General features: G+C 34.6%; 1 protein-coding gene across 2 annotated transcripts in view; it reads right to left on the reverse strand.

Annotated features, from left to right (window-relative positions):
* Positions 1-1,031: 1,031 nt before the first annotated feature.
* LOC142342931 (calcium channel flower-like) overlaps positions 1,032-16,170 on the reverse strand; it is an 80,001-nt gene continuing 64,862 nt past the window's right edge. Inside the window, exons 5-6 of one of the 2 annotated variants that reach the window (XR_012759184.1) lie at positions 7,202-7,362; positions 1,032-2,462 (exon numbers count right to left, since the gene is read on the reverse strand). Coding sequence is in view for 1 of the 2 variants with exons in the window: in XM_075394610.1 (XP_075250725.1) it covers positions 2,375-2,462 (88 nt within the window). In the remaining variant the exon portion in view is untranslated. The remainder of the gene's footprint in view (positions 2,463-7,201; positions 7,363-16,170) is intronic. The other variant, XM_075394610.1, reaches the window with a different exon arrangement.

The raw sequence follows: 16,170 nt of genomic DNA on the forward strand, positions 1-16,170 counted from the left end.
AAAAAACCACTATCGAGAAACCGAATTTTTGTTCAAACACCTTTTTCTCACTCTAATTTAAAATTAGAGCAAAAAAAATTCACGCCGCAAAACCACTCGCCTTTTCGCTCCATTTCCTGTTTTGGCGTGACCAAAATCACCACTCCAATTTGACTTCAAAAATCATGAAAATGTGTGAACAGATCTTAAAAAAAAAAGACAGCGCCCCAATACAATTCAAATTCTTTGAATTGTAAAAAAAAATACGAGCGCAATAATAGCCGGCTGAGAAGATGAGGGCGGCTATTAAATATCACTTTAGCCGCAAAAAATTAAGATAGAATCAAAGAAAACTGCTTTTGAAACGCTGCAGGTAACAAAAATTTGCTCAATTAGCAAGACTTTCGCTTTTCTCGGTACCAAACGTCCATGAACGAAATCCATTCTCGTTCTCTTTATTTTGACTTCAATCTAATTAAACATTTGTTTTCACGTGCGGTATTGACTTTAACATGCCGTTTCATTAGCACTCAACCAATTTAAAAAACCGAAGCTCGCCATTGGTGGTCTTCGAGTCACAAAAACGAAAATAACAGCAGTATCGCGATCGCTCTCACTTATATAAAAATTTTCTGTTAATAATAATTCTCACTAATATAAAAATACAGTTAAATTCTGATGCTCTGCAATTATTGGTAGCCTGTTGTATTCGCCTGGAACGCCATATTTCAGCGTACTCCAAAGGTGTAAAAGTACTGCATGAAATTTTCAATCTATTGTCCCAATTTCCGCTCCTGATCTGCTGTCTTTCAGTCTATTGTCCTAGCACCATCTCAGAACACTAAAAGCAATTATTTTCAGCACTAGCTCAAGAAAATCAGAAAGTTTTAAATAATTTGTTTGCCGTATTGCAGTTTAACAATTTGTCAATTGGTATTGAAAAGATTTCAAAAATTTCTATGCTCTAACCCAATCCTATCTTCGAAATCCCTACAACTAAGCGAAAAAAGCTTAAGTCGGTTCGGAAGTGCAAACTGCCGTAGAGGTAAAAGGCATATTTGATAATTGATTTACTCAGATACAAATAATCCATTCTTTCAAATAAGCTACAATAAATTATTCTGTAAATATGATATAATAATCATAGTAATAACCAATAAACTAAAACCAAACCTATTCGTTGAATAGTTGGCCATGTAAAAGTGACATTCATTATTCTCAAATGTACATAAAACGAACAACTGCACAGAGGGAGGGAAATCCAATTTAATTATACGCCAAATAGGGAGAGACTATTATGGTGAGGAATATCAATTGACAATTAACGAATTCATTTCAACTGTGAATGAAGATCAAAGTTATTTTTTTATTAAATTTAAACCAAAAACTTGATATAGAAATTCAGAATCCATTGTGCTGTTTATGTATCAATGTACAATATATGCAAGCAACCATCAATGCGAAGTCCCGCTTCTTTTTTTCCCGTAAATTGATTCAAAAATTGGTTTATTTCAAGATGTGCTATATACTCAGCATCATTGGCACATAGGAATGAGGGTCAAGCCGGTAGATTCAGGGAGGTGGAATAGGGGGTCGGGGGAGAGGGGGTAGCAAAGCATCCCACATTCACAAATTTACAACTTGACGCACATGCAGGGGTAAACTTTCCATGAGGTAATATCGCAGCGGGATTTCAGGACAATACCGATGCAGTTGAGGACAATATGGCATAACAAGTAAATACTTTTCAGTGAACTTGGATTTTTTCAGACTTAAGTCAAAATGTTACAGACTAAATTTGGGTTTATAATTCGGATTACTACAAGTGCTACATAAGGTGTCATCAGAAGTTGGATTAGACTTAAACCGAATTCAAAACTCTCCCAAAATTAATCAGAACAACAGGACATTACAAAGGACAAGCACTTATAATTTGTGATGATTGCGTGTAATAATTTGCTTGATTTATATGCTCCTTAACCTTGACGACGACGACAACAACAACATGGCAGTTAAGTCCGATATAAGTATTTCTAGTAGACGATGGTACAGTTCGATAAACTTTCGATTCGATTGACAGTTAGACTAGTTCACTTTATCTCTCAATTCTATCGTTCAATTGTAGACTCGTGGTAATAATGATGATTGATGAATGATGATTGGGCGATCAATTCGCTTTGTTCGTAGAAAAACCCCCAAATATTGACATCCAATTTCATTGCTTCACAAGCAAGGTAGCCCAATAATAGCCAACACAACAAATCTATACTTCGTAAGTACCATTTAAGCATCTGTGCCTTATATATAAGTTGGGAACATTTCATAGTTGGTTACTGGTCCTCGTCCATTTGTTGTCGCTGTATTATTATTGTCTTCGTTGTTTGTTGGTGGTTGTTTAGCGTAGGGTTGATTCGTCGTTGTTCACTTGTGGTTGATACCCCCCACCCCCATGGGCAGCTGTTGCTGCTTTCACAGCGTCACCTCTGAAGCAAACAACCAAGATGACATCTTCAACAAACAGCAGTCAAAATTTTCACCCCTACAATTCAACATTAATTAAACCCACAAAAACTGTCTGTCAAACTGCCGAAAACCCACAACATTTCACACTTTTCTGACGCCAATCTCTTTGTGTTGACGCTTCAATATAAAGCTAGGACGTGAATAGTTGCTATATTTATCCATTTGAAAATTTTAATTAAATCTTTTACGAAGTCAGTACAACGCCGTCGAATCTCAACTGCCTTAAAGCGACAAATTAATGGTTAATATTTCACCAACAAGTTAACTAAAGTCGATTCCGGGTACAAATTTCAATGCATATTTTGGGGAAAAAAATGAGTAAAACAACTGCTTCAACCTTACATGTGGACTTCTTTTCCTTACTCATATAAATAGAGCCCAAATTTCTCCTCAACAAACAGTTTTTCACTGCGGAATAAAATGAGTAAAGAAATCTCCAAAACTCTCAATATCAGGTAACACGCTCCAACTCAATCATATGACAGACGAACCACTCGAATGGTATTTCCCACGACCGAAAATAGCTGTATCATCCAATTAAAATCAATGTTGAGGAAATTTGACAAACGAAGATTGATCGAACTAACACATCGAGAATAGGTTTTACAGTCCAATTAGTTTTCAGATGAGTCCCAGTTTATCTGGATTCCCCTATCAACTGGCTTCAAATTCTCAACTAGAGCATTCAAGAACACTGAGTTCAGAAATATTCACACGAGACCAACTCTGCGTGGAGGAGACTCAACTTTTGAACACAAACACAAAACAAGAATGATCTTAACATTAACTTCAAACTGAAGTAATTTGGATTAACAATGTCGTTAATTCTTTGAAAAGAACAACCGCAATGTTATGAAGGCAGTACAGTTGATAAGCAGTATTTCAATAACAAAAACGTTCAAATACAGTGGTGAAACGTTTCAAAAACGTTAACGAGACCATATTTTTTCATTTTCAAACATTGCCGACAGATTGCCGGAATAGCTGCTAACAAATAGACTTGTGTGTGCCGTATAATAGAGATAGAAACAGATGCAGATATATGTTGAAAAAGTTATCGACGCCGCTCAAAGAGCTATGTAAAAAACATTCAGCGATAAATTAATAAAGCTTGTTAAAATTCATTGAACAGAAGCCTTCAAATTAGGGACCTTTATTACACATATGAGTTCCTTTGACCTTAAACAAATTCAAATTAAACTTGAAATTTTAAACTGCAAAAGTCATTTTATTAGTGAGGTAAGTCACGTACGATCATAATCAAATCATGCAAATGAGCTGAAAATTTTACTAGCGAGACTGAGAAATGATGTCACTCGCGCAAATGCCGTTAGTAAGCGGAAGAAGTCATTCATAAAATCTTTTTCAGCGTTGCTGTGGGAACAAATGTAAAACTAAAAAGAGCGTCAGACGATGAAACAAAAAAAAATAGCCTGAAGAACTCCGGAAACGACTCGAAGTCGTACTCACCAACTGAACTGGCTTATGTACTTTAAATAGCTTATGTCTTCCCAACAAAAGCATGAAAGCAGAGAAAACAAAAAGCTAAAGTCAATAGATTACTAAAGAAAAATTAACTAAATTAATATAAAATTACGAACTCAGATAATTTTTCATATAGTTCAAGCACTCATACAAAGAAAACATGTTGCTTCAAGCAACGCAAGCTAGTAATCTAAACACAAAATATAAGCCAATCCTTAATGATTTCACGAACATCTCTATTTCCAGGAAAACATTGTTCCAAGAAAAGGATTGTATCAAATTTCATTTTTTGTCGAATTTCATCAAAAAGACGACTTGGTACAAATTAAACTTGTAAGCTTTTGTAGTAACGATGCCTACGGGCATAAGTATTGATTTTTCCAATAAATTGAATAAAACGATTTAAAAAATTGGCCAAAAATAGAGAAAAAGTTACCAAAAACGATTAAAAACCTTAAAAATAGCATTAACTTTCCATTATTAACCAAAGAAACCTAAGAAAGATATTAAAACAGGCTCAATAATATTACTCTAGTCTACAATAAGCTGATAGAATACACAAAACTTAAAAATAAAAAAAGCTTAAAAGGACGCGCGTGTGCAAAAAAATTCAGTCGCTTTGAAAAAATTTTTTTCACCTACAGTTCTCAACCACTTTCAAAAGAAAGAAGGAACAAACAAACCATTCTCTTTTCTTCGCTCCTCGAATTTGATCACCGAAACAATTTTTTCAAACTTTCCCTGAACTTCCTGTTTCTTTGCTCGCTCACATATAAAAAAAATCTTATGAATCTTATTATCTTTAAAAAAAATGCTAAAATGAATCAAGTGTTAAACAATTAAAAAACAAAAAGAAAAACTATAGATACTAGGAGAATGGTAGAATGACAAATTCAAAAATGTGGAGCAAACGAACACATTGTAAAAACCAAAGAAACAAAAAGACTACTTCGTAAATTCTGATGATTATAAATTAAGTTGAAAAAAGTAAACATAAAAAGAAGTATTTATCTTCCATAGTCGTCCTTCTGTTGATCCAAAAAAGTGAACAACGATTACACAGACTCGAAAAACTAAAAGAAACTCTGCAAAAAATGTCAAAATATTGTTGCAATTGTAATTAAGGAAAAAATTTTCAAAGAAATTCAAACATTAAACTACAAAAAATAAATCAATTTTCAATAACGCGAAATTACACCCCTGGCTGTGCACAAAAAATTCCAATTATTAAAACCAAAAAACAAACAAAAGATTGAAAAAAACCAACGAAAACAACCAAAATGGGATTAGTATGTGTTCAATTTTATAAAACCGAAAACTTTACGTTAAAAACAGCAGTTCAATGCATGAATTGTCAAAAGTACGTTGCCAAAAGTACACTGATTTTTCAGAAAAAGCTCAAAGATCCAGAAATGAAAATAATTTTTAAAAAATAGAGAATTATGTGCCCATTTTACACTTGAAACGCATTAATAGGCACTAGAAAACTTTGTGGTAGCATTTTCACAAAGTTACACATTAATGTGGCATCGACCGAAAATTATTTCTACAAAAAACGAAATAACAATAAACAAACTGAGCCAGATAGACGAAAAATGGTTATCTCTCAAACACACTTTTTCAAAGTTAAAAATTAGTTCACTAAACGCAGCTCATGATCAAAGAACTTATCTGGCTCAGCGAAAATCTTCACCATGACAGGTTTTCTCACTTTCACTTTTAGGTCCGAAATTCCGCGTGAACAAATGTACTTCCCGTAAAAAAACAAAAACATATACGCCAATTTGCCGGACAATAGCCACCGTTGACCAACTTGACGCACATTGGGATTGAAACAAAAATAAGAGATAAAAACTGACGGAATTTTTGGTGTCAAAGTGATCTCATTTGGTGTGTAAATTCTGCAAATTCGGTTAAATCCTAAAATTACACTTAAGTCAGCTTCTAAACTGAAGGCTATTAAGTATAATACTAACGCCAGCTAGCAATCACTTTTATGAACTTTGATAACCTAATGCATTATGACTTAATGCTCGGCCTTTCCGTTTATTTTGATTTTGCGCTTTTGACTTCGACCGTATTCACTACATTACGTAATTCAATAGGCAAAAGAATTTAAAATCCATTCAGTTGAAACAGTGAGTGAAGTAAGTCAGAAGTCAAGCGTGAAAAACGTGACTCACGTAAAAAGAAAAAATCGATCAAAAGGTAAAGCGAAATAATAAAAGGAGCGCCTAAATAATAGCCGTTGAGAGGTTGTCAGCGGCTATTATAAAAAAGACCGTTAGAAAACCAATACTCCTCCTCGAGTCGTAAAAAAAACCAAGAGCACCGCAATATAGCTCCGCTCAGCTTACAGCTTCGCAGCTATAAAAAACGGCAATCAGTCAAATATCCGCATAAATATAAACTTTTATAACTCCGGAAAAAATTTAAAACAAAATCTTTTTGATTATATATTCTACGATATAGACGCTTTATAATGATACCACTCAACTCTGATGATTATATCAACCGGCCAAAATGGACGGAACAAAAAGCGCAGTTGAGCATAATGTAGTTCCTCCCCCACTAAGGTGGGTTGCAACAATTATAAACTTGATTATGATAAGACACAACACATTTAATTCTTTATTGTTTAGAAACCCGACACTTTCCATAGATATTTTTGAAACAGTGATTCGATATACATTGAGGCGATCTCCAATAATCTCAAAAAAGATACGAACCCAGTAAATAACACTACCATTAGGCAAAACTCGCGTCACTTTTATGGGTACACCATTTACGCTTTCGAGAGGCATTTGGCATCCAAGAGCATGTAATGCAATAGACATTTTTCTAACCGACCAAAACCATATAATAACCGAGACGAGACGCCCACAACCATTGACACTTAATCAGAACACATGGCGAGTATCACACAATTAATGAAGAACAAGTCAACACACCCATTGCCACTATGAACACATAACACAAGCAGACAACCTTTTACCATACTTGGAAGTGCCGTTTCATCAGTTAATTTTTTTACAGGCTCCTTAAATAACTTGGCAATTAATTTTTCATCGCTTGCCTCTTGAATTAATTAAGAAAACAGCATTAACAGATAATGCGAAAAAAGACAGAAAGGCGGGGGAGAACAGGAAAGATTGAGAGAAAGATACAGAACATTGACGACAGTAATTACTTATTCTCAGTTCATTTTAATTACAGTAAAAGGGGAGAATGAAGAAAAGACGTGACTTCATGTTGCATTTGTGGGATTTCATCGCTATCTTTGGGTTGACTTGACTTTGTTTCATTCACTGCTGATCTATCAGCGGAATGTAACCGGCTGAATTTTTGTCACTCGGCGGAATACTCGCCCCACCCCTATGACACAAAACACAAAACTATCAGTCAAGTTGTTAAACGTGCAACATTCGTTTTAAAATTGACACACACGCTCGGGATGCATGCGGTGAAACATGCTTGTACAATTTTAAGCCATCGCTGCCACATAATCGGCGAGTTAAAAAACATTAGCCGACCATTTACACCAGATAAAGGCGCCAGAACAGACTGCTTAAAATTGTAGGCGGAGAAGAACGAATGAAGCGCAATATTAGAAAACTAAATTCATATTCTCTCTTCATTTCAGATCAACAATCGAACCTTTGTCAATTGCTCGAGCACTACAAGTTTCTATAGAATCCTGCTCAAGACATAAGGTGCACTATATAAATGATATTCGGCGTTCAATTTATCACACGAAATTACCAAATTAAGAGAGAAAAAATATAACAATTTGCAATCACACTCAATATTCAAGTACATTCGAGAACAAGCACTAAGCATCTACGAGCTTAACAAAAAATAACATACGAAAAATAGAATACGGGGCAAAAGGGAAAACATAGCTGGCAGATTGCCAGAAAATAGCCGCAATAGATTCGTAGATCAGCAGTCTAAAAAAACAGCAAAAAAGACAGACCAAAAAATTCTTTTTTTTCCATTGAAGGCTGATCTGTTATATTTTGATTAAAAATCTGTATAAGTTATTGCTGCCTCTATTAGCTGATCTCAAATAACCTTCATTTAGAGTGACACACACCCATTTGACCTTATCTCTTTGAATTAAAGTAAATAAGTCAATTTCAAAGTGAGGAAATCATTTTGAGAGTGAGGTAAGTCAAGTGTGACCAAAAATTTAATCACGCAAATGAACAAAAAAACTCGCACCACTAAGAGCGAAAAATGACGTCACACATGCAATTCAGTTGAAATTGCATGAACGAATGAACAAAAAGTGGCTGTGACGTCATATGCTCGTAACAAAAATCATGACGACGAAATAAAAAAACATAGCAGGACAAGTCCTGACGTACAATTCAAAGAATTTTAATTGAATAAACAGAACACTAGACCTAGAACGGACTATGAATGGATTGCGAAAACCATTTAGAAAAAAATCCGATCCAAAAAATCGAAAACAAAGAAAAAATCAAAGCGAAATTGCCGCATGTGAACAAAAAACCACTAGCGAGAAAGCGAATTTTTGTTCAAACACCGTTTTCTCACTCTACTTTAAAATTAGAGCGAAAAAAATTCACGCCGCAAAACCACCCGCTTTTTCACTCCATTTCCTGTTTCGGCGTGACCAAAATCACTTTTCCAATTTGACTTCAAAAATCATGAAAATGTATGAACAGATCTTAAAAAACTTGGCCGGAAGAATTCCGGAAACGACTCGAAGCGAAAATCCATTTAAACGCCATCCAACTACTCATCAAACAAAACGTGCCTTCACTAATTCATGATTATCTTGAAACAAAGTCATGAAACAAAAAATTTAAAAAAATAAAATCAAATCTGTTAAAATATGATAAAAAATCTGATCAAATTTTGTTATAAATTGAGATCCCGAAAAAACCATCTCTGCCAAAATAACTTCATCAAAACAACCAGTACTTACAAAAACCACTTATGTTAATTTCGAAAAAATACTTTAGGCTAAAATTATGAAAAAAAAAGCTCTTAAAAACAACTTTCACTGAAAAACTGAAAAAAGTTACTAAATTTTTTAATATTTCAAAAGCATATAAATCAAAAGAAAAATTCCCTTCAGCCAATAGGGTATACCGATGCTCGCAAAACAATAGGCAGGTTATAACAGGCAAAGAGACTAAGCTAAAAACAGAAAAAAATGAAAAACTGCAAAAAAAAATTAAGAAAAATAGTTCCAATTTTCGCCATTTTTTTGTCATATTTCTCAACAAAAAAATGATTCTTACCAACAAAACTGTTCCCAATTGTTATCATAAAATTGCTCAAGTAGAGGGGGTTTCTTCAATACCCATTTGAGCCAGTAAAACAAAATAATCGTCAAAAACCGCAAAAATTAGCCCGAAAATCAGCAAAATACATTAAAAACCTCCGAATTATCATAAAATTCATATTAATTTCCAGAAACCTTCAAACCACTACCAAAACCAGCGTAAAATTAAAACAAAATCATAACCAAACCTCTTAACCAAAATAAATGAAAAAAACTGCTTTTAAATGCCGCACGTGAACAAAAAAATTTCGCTCGCTTAGAGAAAATTTTTCACACATCAATTTCTCGCTCGCTCACAAACAGCGGTATGAACAAAAACCACTCTCTTTTCGCTCCACTCTTCCCTTTTGTTCAGCACCAAGATCACTCCAAATTTTTTCACGCGTTTCATTTCCCGCTTCAAAAATCACTCCAATAAAATTGATTAAAAAAAAAGGACTTCTCCAATACTCCTCTTCGAGTCGTAAAAAGACAGCGCCCCAATACAATTCAAATTCTTTGAATTGTAAAAAACCAAGAGAAGGCCAATAATAGCCCCAGTTATCGCTGTGCGGCTATTAAAAATATCTAACCATTTCCTAAACCAATTATATCTTTCTACACCGATAACAATTCACAAATCCCTCAATTCTTGACAACTGCATTCAACAGTCAAATGCACATGAACAAAAAACAACCGATAAACCTCTTAAAAATATATCTCTGACGACTGACACTGGGCTCGCTTTGGTTGTAACTAGCTTAAGCTTAAGGAGGCTAAGGATTAACAGGATACAAACAATTGCTAAAACTTACATTCAGTTTACATAAATTCAAGGCGGTTGTTGGCCATAACAACAATTAAAGCTGGAATATTCTCCAGTTCATTACACCACTCCTTTATTTTCAGAAAGCTCCAGTAATTTTTGAAAACGATTAACGTCAGCCAAATTGCTCTCGAACGACAGGCGAGGCAATTTAATTCAGAGAGCGCTGTAGCCCAAATTATTCATGGGGACAAAAAGTTCTTACTGAGAAGGAGTTTGAAGCCTACTAGACAGAAGCATTGACCACGCCCTTGCAATATCTCACTTACAATCACTTTTGTTTCAGCAACAGACTTAATTTCTGAATTAGAGAAAAAGTAAAACGCACAATTTGAATTGTGGCGCAGATTTCATAAAAAGCAATGAAAAACATTAATACAGCAAATAAGCCATAACACTTATAATTTAAAAATTCTTGAGCACCGACAGTTTTGTCGAAAGCACAAACTCTCTCCGTCCGGCATCTTCAGGCTTTTTGACTTTCTGAGACGAAATTTTGCAAAAAAACCACGACTAGATTATCAATCGTTTCTTATCAGGCTTTATTTGTACATAAAGTAGTACTAAATTTCAAAACGATATATATTTGAAATGTTGAGAAAATTACAAATTTCTGATAAAATATAATCAATTTAGTTTCCTTGTCCATAGAACAACTAATAAAAGATCTATGCAAACTACATCTTCAGCAAAACGTTTTACTCGTGTTTTTAACTTTTCTTCTGACGTACAAGCAAGTCGGTCGGAGAAAAAAAACATAGCCAGCAGATTGCCTGGAAAAAGACGCCGTTGATACCAATCGTGATTAAAACAGGGGGAAAAGATAAGGATACAAATTGACAGTATTTTTCCGTGAGTCAAAAAGTTTCCTCATTTGATGTGGAGTTTCAGTTAGTTAATTAAACAACTACCCTTAATTTGGCTTCAAAACTGAAATCTATAAGGCTTACTAACAACGCCATCTAGCAATCGCATTAACGAACTCCGATAACCTTGAGACCAGGCTTCATTCCGTTTCTTTTGATTTTGCCCTTGGCCACATTCACTTTTATGCGAAAATTTGTTTGCATGAAATCTAATCTCCATTCAGTTGAAACAGTGCGTGAGGTAAGTCAGAAAACAGGCGTGAAGTTAGCAACTAGCGTACTACGAATCGTGATCCGAAGGTAAACCGGACAAAAAGGAGAGCGCCTAAATAATAGCTATCGAGAAGCTGGCGGCTGCTATGAATAAAATCCAATTGTGAACTAAACGAAATCAAGCTTTCGCAACTTGTCACAATACTTCCAAAAGAACACACTGTTGAAACTCATATCATTTTTAAGTTAACAAAAAGCCGACGCTAGCGATTTTCAGTTCGATCCCAATACTGTAGCTCGTTGGTCAAATGTAATCTAAAACTATGACAGACTTAAGCAATTACTCTAACAAAGAACTCCTTTATTTTCATTGTTTCTAATACATTGATTCTAATTGATAAAAAATCTTTTTGATAGCTGATCAAAAACAAAATACTCGATTTTTTATTTTCAATCGGTCTTCGAGAAGGAAGCGACAATTTTGTTGCATCTAAACAAATGCAATATTAATTTTCTTAGCTTTTATTTTGTCAGAAAGGTTTATTTTGCAGAACTTTTCTCTCAACTTTTAGAAATTTAATTAAATATACAAAAAAAAGATCAGTTAATTAAAATTTACGGATTTAGAATGTTCATAAAAATTGACAGATTAGACGAGAAAGCATTGAAAACAGATTCAATTTGATGAGCTCTATTTGAAAGGCACTTAAACAAAGAAAATATCTCCTGACATTCGTTCAGTATGTTGCTAACTCATGAGTTGCTTCAATTATTTATTTGCTACGAAAATAATTTTTCTTTCATATACAAGCCTTTCTGTTCGCTTTCTAAGAAAAGGGTGTTAGGAAAGCGTTTCTTTCTTATTCGTGAAGAGCACCGTTTTTAACAGTCATCATCAGATTTAATCTAAGGCCGTCGTTATATTCTGCTCAGCTTCCTGAGAAATAGAGAAAGTATGATTATTTCAATTTTATAACTTCACAATAACAAAAATTGTTTTATATGATTTAACAACGCACTGAACGGATATGAGGAGGCTTTTTCTTTGTTCAAGTGCCATTTCAGAGCTGAATCTGTGGTCAATGCTTTCTCAATTAATCTGTCAATTTTCATGAACTTTCTGAATCCGTAATTTTTTATATATCTAATCATTTTTTGTATATTTAATTAAACTTTTCAAATTTGAGAGAAAAGTTCCGCGAAATAAACCTTTCTCACAAAATGAAAACTTTATTTTGTGAGAAAGGTTTATTTTGCGGAACCTTCAAATTTGAAAGGTTTAAGCAAATATACAACAAATGATCAGTTAATTAAAAGTTACGGATTTAGAAAGTTCACGAAAAGTGACAGATTAAATGAGAAAGCATTGAGCACAAAATCAATTTGATGAGCTCTGGAATGGCACTTAAACAAAGAAATTCCTCTGGACATCGTTCAGTACGCTGCTACCTCATGCGAAACAATTTTTTATTATTGTGACGTAAAGAAATTGAAATGATCTATTTCTCTATTTCTCAGGAAGCTGAACAGAATATAACGACAGCCTCAGATTAAATCTGATGAATAACACCCATTGAAAGATAGACCAGTAACAACTTCGAATTAAGCTTAAATGGACAAAAACATAGCTGGCAGATTGCCAGAAAATAGCCGCAATAGCTTTGTAGATCTGCAGTCTCAAAAATCAGTAAAAGACAGACCCAAAAAATTCATCTTTTCATTGAAGGCTGATACGTTATATTTTGATTAAAAAATTTGTAGAAGTTTTTTGCTGCCTCTATTTGCTGCTCTAAAATAACCTTCATTTAGAGTGACACACATCCATTTGACCTTCTCTTTGAATTAAAGTAAATAAGTCAATTTCAAAGTGAGGAAATCATTTTTGAGAGTGAGGTAAGTCAAGTGTGACCAATAATTTAATCACGCAAATGAAAAAAACTCGCTCCACTAAGAGCGAAAAATGATGTCACACACTCACTTCAGTTGAAATTGCATGAACGAATGAAAAAAAAAGCAGATTTGAAGTGGTTGTGACGTCAAATGGTCGTAACAAAAATCGCAACAACGAAATAAAAAAACATAGCAGGAAAAGTCCTGACGTACAATTCAAAAAATTTTCAATGACGAAACAGAAACATAAGACCTAGAATGGACTGAGTGAATTGAGAAAACCATTGAGAAAAAATCAGATCAAAAAATAAGAAAAAAAAACAGAAAATCAATGTCAAAATGCCGTGTGTCAACAAAAAAAAACATAAACCGACAAATGTCGGAAGAATTGCTCTTGAACGACAGGCGAGACAATTTGATTCATGGTCTTTAGTATAGATAAATATTTATGGGTGCAAAAAAAACCTCGACTCCACCGGGATTCGAACCACTGACCTCCCGATCCATGTCCAACCTCACTAACCACTGTTCTACGAGTCACGTAATTTTCCTATGCTGCAACTGATTTTATATTAGCACAAAGCTTTACTTCGGAGCACTAGAGATCACTCAAAAATGATGAACGAAAGCGTGAAAAAGTCATTTGAGAAGTCAAAGAATGTTCTAGAAGAAAAGCGCAAAATTTGCATAAGAAGACACACACGTTTACAATAATTGCTATGAACTGCGTTCAAGAGCAATTAACCACTAGCGAGAAATGAAAATTTAATTCAAACAAAAAACTAGGCCTAGAATGAGCTGTGACTGCATTGGACAAACCATTTGGAAAAAAATCCGATCCAAAAAATCGAAAAACAGTAAAAATCAGAGTGAAATTGCCGCATGTGAACAAAAAACCACTACCGAGAAACCGAATTTTAGTTCAAACACCGTTTTCTCACTCTACTTTAAAATTAGAGCGAAAAAAATTCACGCCGCAAAACCACCCGCTTTTTCACTCCATTTCCTGTTTCGGCGTGACCAAAATCACTATTCCAATTTGACTTCAAAAATCACGAAAATGTGTGAACAGATCTTAAAAAAAAACAGCGCCCCAATACAATTCAAATTCTTTGAATTGTAAAAAACCAAGAGAAGGCCAATAATAGCCCCAGCTATCGCTGTACGGCTATTAACAAAAAAAGCACTGGTCAAAACTGTGCTCTTCTTGAATAAGAAAAGCTTCCCTAACACCCTTTTCTTAGAAACCGAAGAAAAAGGCATGTATATGAATGAAAAATGATCTCCCATAAAAAACATTTTTGAAGCAAATAAATAATTGAAACATCACAGACGTATTTTTCTTTAAGTTCTTTAAAATGAAACTCCTGAGCTTTGATCTGTTTGCAGCTTTTCCTGAACTCCAGAGTTCAAAAACGCGCGCTGATCCGAAAAAAAATGAATCTTGCCTTTAAGGGTTGTCATTTTTTTTGGCAAAACTACTGAGAGTCAAATGTTCAAATGTTTATTTTTAATTATTGACTACGACTGCTTTGTAACAACTAACAAATGGATAGCTCAACCATAAAATATTTCTCGTGAAAAAATGGATATCTAAGCTCTATGCTGACAGACAATTGAATTGAACTGACTGAAAAGCCTGGAGGATTTCAGTTGTAACCGTTGCTATTCAGGGTAGAAACTGGCGAGCGCAATGAGAATCATAAACGCCTAAAGTCAGCGTCAGATTGACTGCTCTCAAACTACAGCCAGGGTGGGGGTCGCAGCCTGCTTCATCCTATAACTTCACTAAGGGCCTTAAAATGAGAATACAGCCTTATAATGCCAATAACAAAAATCAAACTAATTTTGGCACACATTAGATTTGACATTTAGCAGCTTACTACCGCAACTTATTCAGCAGCTTATCGCCAAGCTATTAAAATGAATGGATATAATTTAGATCACGAAAAAATAAAGTCACGAGTAAAAAACTCATCCGAAAAATGAAATAGCCAGACGGAAAATTAAACATAAACCGACTAACGTCGGAAAAATTGCTCTCGAATGACAGGCGGAGAAATTTAATTCAAGGGGCTGTAGCCTAGATAAATTTTCCTTTATGGCTGCAAAAACATCAGTCGAAGGTAGGATTCGAACACCCACCTCCTGAGTCCAACTCCGTCACCCCGAGGGAGGTAATCAAGAAGTGCGTGAAAAAGTCACTTGAGAAGTCAAAAATTATTCTAGAAGAAAAGCGCAAAACGGTCAAGCGAAAAACTTCGCATTAAAAAAAAGACACACACGTTTACAATAATTGCTTCTCTTCGAGAGAAATTAAATAAATGAAATCAATAACAGGATTAGAAATTGAAGCCATCTAGAAGTCACAACTCATAAACATAATCGACTAACGTCGGGCGAATTGCTCTCAAACGACCGGCGAGCGGTTGGCTTTGTCAGTAGCTAGACACAGTTTAGCGAGGCTAGCTTTACCCTGATTCTACTCTGCAACTTTTACTTTTCTAGCCTTTTTAGTGAAACATAGCCGGCAGATTGCCGGAATAGCTGCGAAAGAATAGACCTGCGTGCCATATAATAGAGATAGAAACAGATACAGATCTAAATTGAAAAAATCGACGCCACTCAAAAAACTAGGTAAAAAAATTGAGCGATAAATTAATGAAGCTTGTTAAAATTCATTCCGCAGAAGCCTCTTATTAGGGACCTTTACTGCACATATGAGTTCCTTTGACCTTAAACAAATTCAAATTAAACTTAAGTTTTAAAGTGCAAAAGTCATTTTATTGAGTGAGGTAAGTCACTTGTGATCAAAATCTAATCACGCAAAAAACTTTTGCTAAAGAGAGTGAGAAATGACGTCACGCGCGCAAACGCCGTTAGTGAGAGGAAGAAGTCATTCAGAAAATTTGACTTTTTCAGCTTTGCTGTGTGAACAAATGTAAAACGAAAAAAGAGCGTCAGACGACGAAACAAAAAAAAACCAAGAGCACCGCAATATAGCTACGCTCAGCTTACAGCTTCGCAGCTATAATAAATCAAATAAAAAACTGATATTTTAAAAAATTGCAAAATATTGCAAATTTTT

The sequence above is a fragment of the Convolutriloba macropyga genome, chromosome 7, assembly GCF_964194025.1.
Source record: "Convolutriloba macropyga chromosome 7, txConMacr16.3, whole genome shotgun sequence".
Lineage (NCBI taxonomy): Eukaryota > Metazoa > Xenacoelomorpha > Acoela > Convolutidae > Convolutriloba > Convolutriloba macropyga.